The sequence below is a fragment of the Phragmites australis genome, chromosome 14 (assembly GCF_958298935.1).
Source record: "Phragmites australis chromosome 14, lpPhrAust1.1, whole genome shotgun sequence".
Taxonomy (NCBI): domain Eukaryota; kingdom Viridiplantae; phylum Streptophyta; class Magnoliopsida; order Poales; family Poaceae; genus Phragmites; species Phragmites australis.
Genome location: NC_084934.1, coordinates 20,673,962 through 20,685,691, shown reverse-complemented (window position 1 = coordinate 20,685,691; position 11,730 = coordinate 20,673,962). Strand labels below are relative to the sequence as shown.

General features: G+C 45.2%; 2 protein-coding genes across 4 annotated transcripts; both read right to left on the bottom strand.

Moving 5' to 3' along the window:
• Positions 1–3,010: 3,010 nt before the first annotated feature.
• Positions 3,011–6,868, bottom strand: LOC133891188 (pentatricopeptide repeat-containing protein At1g05670, mitochondrial). 3 transcript variants are annotated; one of them, XM_062331907.1, is made up of 4 exons: positions 4,410–6,868; positions 4,228–4,309; positions 3,468–3,770; positions 3,011–3,390 (listed from the first exon to the last, which is right to left on the bottom strand). In XM_062331907.1, exon 1 carries the CDS (start codon positions 6,771–6,773, stop codon positions 4,512–4,514), a length of 2,262 nt encoding a protein of 753 aa, XP_062187891.1. In that variant the 5' UTR covers positions 6,774–6,868; the 3' UTR covers positions 3,011–3,390; positions 3,468–3,770; positions 4,228–4,309; positions 4,410–4,511. The 3 variants fall into 3 exon arrangements, with proteins under 3 accessions (XP_062187891.1, XP_062187890.1, XP_062187892.1); XM_062331906.1 differs by having other exon boundaries at positions 3,011–3,770; XM_062331908.1 differs by having other exon boundaries at positions 3,011–3,744.
• A 390-nt stretch (positions 6,869–7,258) lies between these two features.
• On the bottom strand, positions 7,259–11,020 carry LOC133890131 (probable 3-hydroxyisobutyrate dehydrogenase-like 3, mitochondrial). The gene is given in 3 exon segments (XM_062330578.1): positions 7,259–9,546; positions 10,185–10,344; positions 10,347–11,020. Coding segments are annotated over 3 exon segments (798 nt in total). The 5' UTR covers positions 10,951–11,020; the 3' UTR covers positions 7,259–9,512.
• Between the last annotated feature and the right edge of the window lie 710 nt (positions 11,021–11,730).

Genomic DNA, 11,730 nt, shown 5'->3' with positions numbered 1-11,730 from the left:
CACATATTTCCAACAGAAGTAGGCATCACATGCATACAACGATTAAGTATGATATTAAGGGACAACACAAAGTTCATTACAATCGTAGGTATAATTAAATAAACCCTCACAGCACAACGGAAAAAACATAAAAGTGACTCATGCCCTTCAGGCAACTTGAGTGCAGACAAAACCAGCTTATCTATTCTTCATGTTCTCCTTCAACGAAGTCGACATCTGGATCATCTGGGTCCACAAATAGCAAGTGTGAGTACATAAGGTACTCAGCAAGTCCTACCTCAAGGGGAGTAGATGCATATAGGTAGATCAAGATAAGACTATAGAGTCATTTGGTTTTGCAGAAAGCTAGTTTTCATGCAAGGTTCAATTTGCAACAACTATCTTAAAAGCATTTTTGAGGATAACACATAAGTCGAGCTTATGGGGGTCATCGGCCCTGGGGGAGATACTTCCATCCCACCAGTTCCCACACTTCTTTTGTCGGTGGACACACAGTCTAGAATACTCAAGGCACATAGCCAACCCCTTCTTTTTTAAAACACGAGCACACTGCCCACTCACACACCAAGGAGGTACTCACACCGAAAAGCTAATCATTGCGACCAAACCATAGCATATCCTTGACCGAGGACACGGCTATTCGGATAGGTTTAACACTCTGCAAAAGTTGTGCACTTTACTCACAAGATATGCACAGGCTCCCACCTTAGCAACTGGTGGAGCTGTCATAACGAGACGCCACGACCTCACAATATAGTCACAATATCCACCCAACGGGCACTAAGATACAAGAGGCCTTAGAAGATCCACGGGAAGGATCACTTAGCAATCCTAAGGCTCTGACATAGCCTTAACAATATCACTAGCGAGACCTTGGGCTACGTACCACCCAAGTCTTCTCCTGGTCCCCATTGCCATTACCAGCCTCCGAGTGGGTACCAAACTAGGTTGGAGGGGTTAGGTCAAGCCCTGCCCATTCAGTTCATGTGGTTGTACGAATGGATACTAGGTAAGATGTCATAGTGAACCGGTCCTTATACGATCGATGCAAGTTTCTCCTAGCAAGAACACCACAAAGGCGAACATTACTCCAAGGTAGTTCCCACCTTTGTGGGGTACCTTACTCACCCTCGTCAAGAATACTCTAGAGTTTTCCAGGAACACAAATCTTACACGCACACACACTAAGCACACAATACTTCACATTTTTGAAAAGACATGATTAGCATATGTAAATATCCTGGTTCTTTCTTTTGAGCAAAGTAATCCTAAGCATGCTAGTAAATAAGCATTCATCCAAACAATCATTATAGTTGATGTTGGGGACCTTCTAGGGTTTCAACTGAATAAAGGTAACAATATCAAGGTATGGCATAAACAAGCTAGGTCATAACTATATTAGCATATGCTTTAAAATTATGGTCATTAACTTAAGCATGCATATCCCTATGTTATATTTGTGCACATCTTGTGAGTAAGCTAGGTCATAACTATATTAGCATATTCTTTCAAAAATTATGGAATTCACATGGTTGGGTAGATCTCGAATTTAGATGAAAATCGGTGGAAGAATCGTTGAAAACGGAGTTAGGACAGAGGAGAAACGTGCTTCAAAAGTTTTGTCGGGAGAGAAAATTAGAAAAAAGGGGGAATATTCCTGGAATATTCTAGTTTTGGAACTCGGCGGCTCGGCTCGGCGAATCGGCTCGAGCCCACCTGTCACCGATGGCGAGAGAGAGAAAAGGAGAAGGGAGTCGGCCCGATCTTTTGTCAAAGAGAGCAAGAGGGCGAGAGGGAGAGAGAGAGGCGACGGGGTGGTGGCAGGCACAATGGCGGCGCGTCGACGGAGGTCGGCGGCAGGTCGATGGCCGGATTCGGTCCGACAGGGCGGATCTGGCCGGCGGAGAGGGGTGGCGAGGGCGTCGGCTGGCGAAGAAAAAGCGGCGGCTGGCGACGACGAAGAAGGCTAAGGTACACTTCTCTGGAGGGAGAGAGAGAGAGAGAGAGACGGTGGAGCTCACTGGCGATGGCTTCGGAGCGGTGGCGGTGGCGGTGCTCGGAGAGGAAGAGAGGGAGACAGCGGAGGGTGAAGGAGATGGGGGTACGGGGAAGAAGAGAGGGCACTATTCACCCTTTTATAGGGGCGGCGATGGGGCTCCGCGGGGCGCGAGGAGGTGGTGTGGGGCGCGAGGTCCACTTGCGACGCCCGGCGACAGGATGGCACGGTGCAGTGCGACACAGGGCAGGGCGGCGTCGGGTCCGAGGGGGGGGGGGAGAAGGAGAGAGAGAGAGAGAGAGAGAGAGAGAGAGAGAAATAATTTATTTTTCTTTTCTTTATTTTTTTTTCTGCGAACAAGGGTGTGACAGGGGACTTGTCCGGCGTTGGCGAGGAGAGCGCGGCGAGTGCTGCCGCCTTCCCGTGAGCGAAGTCCATATGATTGCTTGTCTCGTGGGGTGTAGTGTTGGGGTTGGGCTTTTGCGAGGTTTAGGGATGCTTGGAGATTGTTGGGCCCTTCAACTTCATATGGTCCACAATAATAAGCCCAAATAATCAATATAGCTTAATTAGTATATTTCAACAAATATTCATTTGTACTTAGATAGGTCATATGAAAATGATAGTGCTTGATTTTATCAATAAATACGCCAAGATATCATAACTTTATTACGTTTTAAGATTATACTGCAATAGGAACTGATAGTCAGTTATGCTTTGAAGACTGTATTGACATGTTTGAAACAAAGGAATTTCAATTTGCAACAATTCGTGACACACGGTTTAATTACCTATAGAATTGGAAAATTTCCGACAATTTAGACGGATTTTAATGTCCTAAAACGTTAATTAATTTTGAGTTTGAATAATGAAGAAAGCGGCAGGCTTTATTTCTGCCAGTAATACAGCATCATGCACGACCTCCATTAGTGTCAGAGCTTTGTGATCCAAGTCCTTGAATCCCCAATTTAACTCCACAAGAACACCAACGAAAATGCAGACGTACAATTCGAATTGCAAGAAAACAAAGAGTACATGTTGCATCCGCTGAAAAAAAGAGAGCATGAGGCTCTGCATTTCCCCCTTGTTTTCTAGGTACAGAAAAAAAAAATCCATACATAGTTTCTCAGAAGAGAATTATTCTTACAGTACAGTTATATCCCCCTGCATATATCAATATGTCTGGTCAAGTTGTATATTTCCCATACATGGTATTATGCCGTCCGAAAGCTAACAACTGAACCCATCTGGTGCTGCACTCTACGCTTCTCAAAGAAGCTTGTGCTATCTGCTGTATCCAATCTATTCCCCAATGTACAAATGGAGGTCGAAGTCAGTGGCCAATGAAGCAGAGCTGGGTCATGTAGTCTTTAATCTTGAGGAAGGAATGCTATCTGGAGACAGAGCATACTATAAACTTTACTCCAATTTACGGCAAGAATGAGGACCAAGAATCAATTCGTAATGCTACCTTACACTAGTGTTGTCCAATAAAGTCTAGTTCATACTTCCATTCAACTTAGGTGCACTCTACCAGGTACAACGTCTCTGTGCTTCTCCTGTTTTTGCCAGGGGTTTGATCCATGTTCCTCCTATCCGTAGGCATCAGCATCACAAGAAGCAGCCGATGTTGCTTATAATTGGCATACGCCCCGATCACTCTCGAAAAAAGATGAGTTATTCTTCATGGGCAGAGTAACCACCGCAATTGTTGCTAAACAATTTATGAAGGCAGAAACCTTCTTCTCCTGCAAGGCCACGCAAACAAATGTGGCTAGAAAGTATAGCTCAGTAAAGTAATCATTCATCTGGGAAAAAAAACAAAGGCCATACAAAGTAGCTCCATTTTGTACTTTCAGAGTAAATAATACCAGAACATAAGTAGCTCCAAAGGAGCACTGGTCCTGAGGAATGCATGAGCAAACACACTCTAAGTAAAAAGAAGCTTCAGCATAGCGTGAGTTGTCAACAATACATGTGTGAGTGGAAGTCAGATGCAGGATATGAGGGACATAATCAATATGAATTCCTAGCAATGTCCTAGGATGGATCTTTTTTTTTAGTAGAGTCCTAGGATAGTTCATGCTTATTCTGCAAGTACCAAACTAAGGAAATGGATGAATCATCAATCATGTAACATGGTGAGTGATATAGAAAAAGAAATGAAAGAGGACCAGACATAATATTTGGAAATAAAAGCAATGAGTTCACAATGCATTTTATGTCTTTACCTTGCAAATTGCACCAACACCACAATGCGCATCCCATCCACACTCAGGCACCTTATCGTCTTCTGGAAGAGCCCCGTCATGGCTGTGGTTAAAGGATAGTATCATCAATCATCAGAAAATGCAGTGAAACACTCAACTATTATGTGCAATTAATTTAAATGCTTAGAAGATGTCATTATTACTTCAACTATCAGTTCAGGGACAGTGCTATGTCTGGATCTTGTGTTCACTTTGCACACAATCCTGAACAAGCTAGAATGCCATCACCTGCCAGAATCACGTTACTACTGTATATGTTCCTTTGCAACATCTTGATCCACTTCAGCTTTATATTTCACAACACTGGCTTCCACCAGTTCATCACAAAGTGCAAGAGTCGACTCCAAATTATCCTCATTAAAGTTGAGATCAATATAAAAGTTGTATATATCTGGTTCAGCTGTCAAACCCTCCTTCCTCATCTCATCAAATAATTTTCTTGCCTCAACAAATTTCTTCTTTTTATTCAGCAATCTTATGAGAGCATTGTATGAGGTTGCAGTAAGTCTGAAACCCTTCTCTATCATTTCATTGTGGAAATATAGGGCTTCTTTCATATTTCTTGCCTTGCAGTGCCCCTTGACCAATATATTGTATGTGTTCTCATTCGCCGCCACCTCCTGAGAACACATCCCCTTATAGATCTCAGTGGTAGATTTCATATTATTGTCAATGCAGTACTGCTTCATAAGAGAATTGTAAGTTGCAGCATTTGGGCGGATGTTCTTCTCCAGCATCCATTTAAGCAGCTTCCTTCCTCCCTCTACCCTACCTGACATGCAGAAACCATTGATTAAAACATTATAAGTCACAATAGTAGGCTTAATTCCTCTATTTAACATCTCCTGCAGGAGGTTGTGAGCCCTGTCAAGCTCCCCTGACTTGCAGAGTGCATCAATAAGAGTTGTATATGTGTAAACATCTGGTTTAAGACCCACTGTATCCATGTCTGCCATAGTCCTCATGGCCTGCTCCAGGTTGCCAGCCTTGCATAGGCCATTGATCAGGGAGTTGTATGTGTGAGCATTGAGCTCAAGCCCCTTGTTGCACATCTCATGCAATAGCTCATTAGCTGCCTGAACATCTCCTTGCTTGCATAGTCCGTCTGACAAAGCTGTATATGTCACCACATTCGGTGTCACTCCCCTCTGCACCATTTCGTTATGCACCCGAAATGCCTCCGCCATCTTCCCTCTCTTGGAGTACCCATCAATGAGCACTGTATATGTGACCTCATCAACATCCAACCGCTTGGCCAACATCTCCTGAAGAACCCTCTCTGCCTCTTTCAACTCGCCCGCCTGGCAAAACCCATTAATCAGCGTGGTGTATGTCACCCCATCAGTTGCCAACCCTGTTTTCTGCATCTCATCAAACCACCTTCTTGCAGCTACCAAATCCCCTTTACTGCAAAAACCGCTCAAGACTGTTGTGTACACCGCCTCATCCAATATCACCTTACGCTGGACCATATCCTCCACCACCATCAACGCATCTGAAACCCGCTCTTTCTTGCACAAAAATGCAACAACACTTGTATACACTGTTGCATTCGGCTCCACCCCTCTTGCCACCATTTCATCCAACAGCATCACAGCGTTCTCCAGCTCACCAAGAGCACAGTAACCATGGACAAGGATCCCAAACGTGACAACATCTGGTGGCGCTGCCATTTCATCGAACAGTTGGCGTGCATCCTTCATGCGGCCAGCACTGCACAGCTCTCTGAGGAGTATATTGTAGGAGCAAACATTCCTGTCCGAGAGTTCTTGAAACAACTCGATGGCTTCATCAAGCGGGAGGCGGGAAAGCACGGCGTTGCAGGCCTCCGGGGAGGGGGTGATGCCGTACTGGCGCAGGCGGTGGAGGAGGGGCGCCGAGGGGAGGCACTGGAGCAGGAGGTCGAAAGAGGCGGGGTCGGAGGAGAAGGCCCTGTAGGTGGAGATAAAGTGCTCGACGAAATGCCGGTGAGGGGACGGGAAGTGGACGGCGCGCACGAGGATGGTGCGCGCAGCACCGGCGTCGCGGACGGCGAGGTGGGCGGCAATGGCGAAGCACCGGAGGAGGTGAGGGTGCGGGTGTTGCTGGGGGCGGGAGGGGAAGAGGAGGAGGAGCGGGAGGAGGAGGCGGGTGAGGTGCGGGTGGGAGGCGAGCAGCGGGAGCGCGAGGAGGAGATGGATCGGGCGGAGGAGCGGGAGGAAGGGGAGGGGCGGGAGAGAGGCGGGGTCCGGTGAGGCAAGCACGGCGGCGGCGAGGCGACGCGCGAGGGCGTCGTCGTCCGGCGAGTCCGGGCGGGGCGGGTGGTAGTCCGGGAACGGGCGGGGAGCGGCGGTGGCCGTGAGTTCCTCGGCGGAGGCCGGTGGCGCGCGGCGGTGTCCGCGGCGGCGTGGGGGCGAGGAGGAGGTGGTGGCGTGGCTACGTCGGGCGGCGCGCTCGTGCCGGAGGACTCGCGCGTGGATTAAAGAGGAGGAGCGCTTCGCTGCGGCGGCGGCGCGGCGGAGGAGCATTCGGCGGCTGAGGGTCCGGGAGTGAGGCCCGCCCTGGCGGCGGCGGCGGCGGCGGGAGACGGGCGTTGGGCGGGTGGAAGGCAGGGGCGCGCTGCCCGCGGCAGGCGATCTGACGAGTATATAAGCGAAGGATACAAGAACGCTGCTCAACCGTTGGATCGGGATCATGTGGCTCATGGTAGAGTTCAAACGAAGTGTTGACATAACTTTTGGTAGACCTTCTCTCTTACTACTACAATGTCATTGCATTACAACATAATCCATATTTTATACAAAATAATTCTACGTTATACACAAAACAATTGTGTTTCAAACATATCATAAGCCGAGCATACAAATCTGCAACAATGAAACATGTAAAACATTTCAATATTTTATCAATCTCGCATGTGAGATTGCTTTCTATAAAAAAAATAGTTTTACGTTGAAGGGAATCATCTTCAGCTATTGTACGTGTGAATACACAAGTGGATAATCTATTATGATCTTACAACGCTCAAATAACATTGAACAACACTTCAGAACCCAAACTACTGAGTTAAGGTATTCAAATATGCAAATGAAGAATTACAAAAACCTGGCCATTTTTTTGACAATGAAAACATCATTTTTGGCCTATGCACAATACAATACACAAGATGCTACGATAAATAAACATCACTTAAATTAGAAAGCATAAAGATAAAACCGCTACATAAACCATGCTGCCGCTCCCGCCACAGCACACGGCGAAAGGGGCTCAACACCAACAACAGTCGTCATGGGCCGACAAGTTCCTTGACTTCTCGGCCGCCAAGCGCGGCGCCCACTGCCACTCTGTGAGAGACTCCGTGGCCTTCCTCAAGGCTGTCCGCAGCTCCGGGACACTAGAATGAGAAGATGTAATCTCTGGGACATTAACATGATGAATAACCACAGACTTAATGATAAACTATGAGTGGAACATTGATCAACTTCTAAGTTTTAAGTGCCTGCAAAATGATGTCATTTTTACCTGAATCTATTTCCAGCACCCCAAAAACAAAAATATACATGCAGTTGAGTGAAGCTGTCTACGTATTGGAGTAGTTGATGTTTAACATTTGTCAATACAATGTGCAGTGGCTAAGATGATTCAAATATTTCCACATAAAAAAGTACATGTAAAGCTGCCATTCATATCATGCATGTTATGGGATTACAAAGAAAAAAAAATCAGGTACAGCAGCTAAAATCAGAAGAGAAATGAAAAGCTTTCTCTTTGATAGGTACAAATCAGTAAAGTACAAAAATGCATACCTTGAACAATCACGAAGATTATCATCCCCAAAGAAATCATTAACTGTCAGTTGATAAACTACTTGTGTGCTTGCTTACCTGAGCCAAGTAGGTACAAACAAAAAAAAAACTAAAATAACTTTTATAGTGACATAAATATTATAGGTAACATTACCGAGCCCAACCCCTTTTTTCACAGGTAATAGGGGATTAGGATAATGAGGAACTCACGGGTTTGATGGCATTCATCATGAGGCGAATGGCTCGAGCGGCTTCCCTGAACACGCTCTTCTGCAGGGCTCACTACCGGAGCGCTGCACCAGCTAACAATGTTTGTAAGTACTGCGATACTCTTCTCTTTCAACAATCCATCACTATTCTTTCTTTTGAATCTCAAATTTGTAAAAACAATTTAGAATATACTTTGAAAAATCACTTGGATCTTGGATGCTTGTGATCACAAAAGGAAGAATGAAGGGGCATACCTGACAAACAAACAATACACATCTTGACACAGAATCTCCAGGAGATCAGTTATATACGGGTGTACACTGCTGTAAGGCAACCATTGTTAGAGTACCACATTAGAGAAAAACAGGGTCTTGGATCAGGGCAGTTTTCTCTGAAGCAATCAAAATCAAAATAGAACAGGAATTGATATGTAAAAATGATAGTAAAGTGCCCATGCGTTGCAACGGTTCCTAACTTGTATGCACAATATCCAATATTATGCAACTATGTTGTGCTACTTGCATCTACTACTCCTTGTATAATTGAAGTAAGAAATACCACAGTACATGAATCGAGATGCATAAGAGCACAAAGTAGCACAAGAATTATATGCTTGCAAATGAATACAAACCGTAGATTGATCAGTTTAAGATATGGAGATAACATCAAGCATGTAGCACAGGTCACGGGTGATATTCAATAATCATCTACTAAGCAGTGATTCTCTAGCTCTGAACAGATTGCAACTTCACATATTTTTTATGAATATGCACACTAAAGTTTAATATATAAACATGCATAGATCTCTCACTGGTACATTGAGAAGAAAAGGTTTAAATAAGATGAAGTTTTCTTAGATAGGACTAACTGCTACATTCCATCTTAGAGAATCATGTTTTACTGAAGGGCTTTCTAAATATAAAGGGCTTCATGTGTGAATCATATCATCCATATGAGATCGCAAAAATAGCCTATCTTACTTCTGGTTAACAGAACACACTACTACATTTATGCAATTAGAGCGATGACATAAACCTAAATTTTCCAATCTTATCTAAGAAGCATCGAGGTTACTCCTAAGCAACCTTAGATCAATGATCATGTTTGAAATCTACGGAGGAATAGTCTAAAGTTAAGCCCAGGAATTGGAACACATTGAAGAAAAATACTGTACAGGAAATCAGTACCTTTTCACTAAAGAAAATCTTTTATTGGCAATTGATTCAATGAACCTCAGCTGACAAGTGTATGTCAAAGACTATGTGCCTGTGCTTCCATCAAGATCCTTGATAGCTCAAAACAAAAGTGAGAAGACGTCCATTAGCAGGACAAATAGGAAAACAAATGATAATGTTATATCTTGCTCCTCGATGGTGATCAGTACCTATGTATAGAAGATATTATAAGCGTAAAGAATGCATATATTCATTTTACATACATGAGTAGATATCGATTAACACAAAACAACATAGGTTCAAGTATGTGGTGTGCTTTTTATCGTAAGTATGAACTTCTCAGCCTCGCTAATGTCGGAGCTAACGCTATTTGTACTGATACATATGAATACCATGATTTGCCGAAAGCTCGATGAATTAATAAAACATCACTGCCCTAAAATTATAGCGAGAGCTAGGAATGGAAGCTAAATATTGAGAAGTACTATCAGGCATATGTGCATTCAGACTCTCAAAAGAAAGTGTTGAGAATCACCTTCAGAAACTGGTAAAATTCGTCTATACAACATCTCAGCTAATTGTGCAAGTATATGCAATATGAACAGTCAATTATCAAATTAGCTTGTTAGTGATTTTAACAGATTAGTGATACTGCAATTTACAGATTCATGCATTGAGCACCATCTATAAGGCAGGGCTGAAAGCAACAAAACAAACAATGATCCGTGGACCAGAGAGCGCTGCATACCTGACACTAAACTCTTGGCGCAGAACGCGGTCACCGAAGATGTCCATCACGCGCGAGCCTGCCGCGCCATTGGACACCACATCGAGGTACAGCGGCACATCGAGCCCCGCGGCGCTGGCGAAGGCCACGGACTCGCCGAGGCCCACCAGCGCACCGGCCCCGCGATCTGGTTGGCGATCTTGCTGCTCTACCCGCTGCCGGGTGGGCCCATGTGGGTCAGCCTGTCGAGGTGCGCGAAGAGCGGGGCGAGCCAGGCGACCACGGCCTCATCGCCGCCGGCGAAGATGGCAAGCGTGCCGTCGCGGGCGCCGATGTCGCCGCCGGAGACTGCTGCGTCGATGGCGTGGCGGCCTGCCACGCGCGCGGCCGCGGCGATCTCGCGCGCAAGGGAAGGAGATGAGCTCATGCAGTCCACCAGCACGCGGCCGCGGCGGAGGCCCGCGAGGGCGCCGGTGGCGGAGTCCAGGATGATCTCGCGGACGTCACCAGGGTTTCCGACCATAGTGAACACCACATCGGATGCAACAGCCACGGTCGCAGGCGAGTCCGTGAGGGTCGCGCCAGCGGTGACAAGGTACTTCGCCTTGGCCGGCATGCGAGCGTACGCGGTGACCGCGAACCCAGCTGCGAGGAGGTGCTTGGCCATAGCGCCGCCCATGACACCGATGCCGATCCACCCCAACCGCGTGACCTTTAACTGTACCGACGTCGGGAAATCAAACGCCGCCGCTTCCCCCTTCCGCCCCTCCTCCATGACCCCTTCCATAGCCACTCTCAAGTTCCCAATTATCCAAAGTTGCCTCTTTCTTATACCAAGACAGGACGATGGGGGCGTGGCCGTGCCGCGCGGTGTGCTTAGGGCCGGGAGTGAAAGAACAGCACATCTTATACCAGCACACTTGTCCGTGAGAGAACAGCACATCGATTGGAGTGAAATAAACTAGATATCTTAAATATGAAAGCTAGTACCTCCGTTCTCAAATAAATATACACAAAATTATTATGATTTAGCATACGAAAATAATAATAGTGAATTTATCATAAAAAATACTTTAATATTATCTAATTTTTACCAAAAGTTAGTTATCAAAAGTAATAGTTAAACATGCTTGTTAGAGACTTACGTCGATATACTACACGACGAGTAAAAGAGAATAAATGTAGTAAATAATAAATAATTGATAGTATTTTTGAAAAAAAAAATGAGATATAATTTTATACGATAATCGTTTGATCAACGTGAATAGAAGATAAAGATCGTCTGAATTTATCATAACTGATAATTTACAATCCTAATATTGCAAAGGTTCCACGTGCCATATCACTTCATCGTTTCCCACGGCGGCTTCCATAAGAACTGAGAAACCTAACAAACTCTTATATATATTTGGTAATGTCTTCCTCCAAACATTAAAAAAATTCGTGTCCAGAACAAAAACCATGAAGTCACCGTGTCAACGAGCAAAATTTGCAAAAAGAATAGGACCAACCACCAGATCTAAACTGTTAGAAGGGTTCCTTGGGCAAAAATCCCCATTTTTTTCAC

Bases quoted from the DNA above. Each gene is read 5' to 3' on its own strand.
- LOC133891188 (XM_062331906.1), bottom strand. From the start codon at position 6,773: ATGCTCCTCCGCCGCGCCGCCGCCGCAGCGAAGCGCTCCTCCTCTTTA.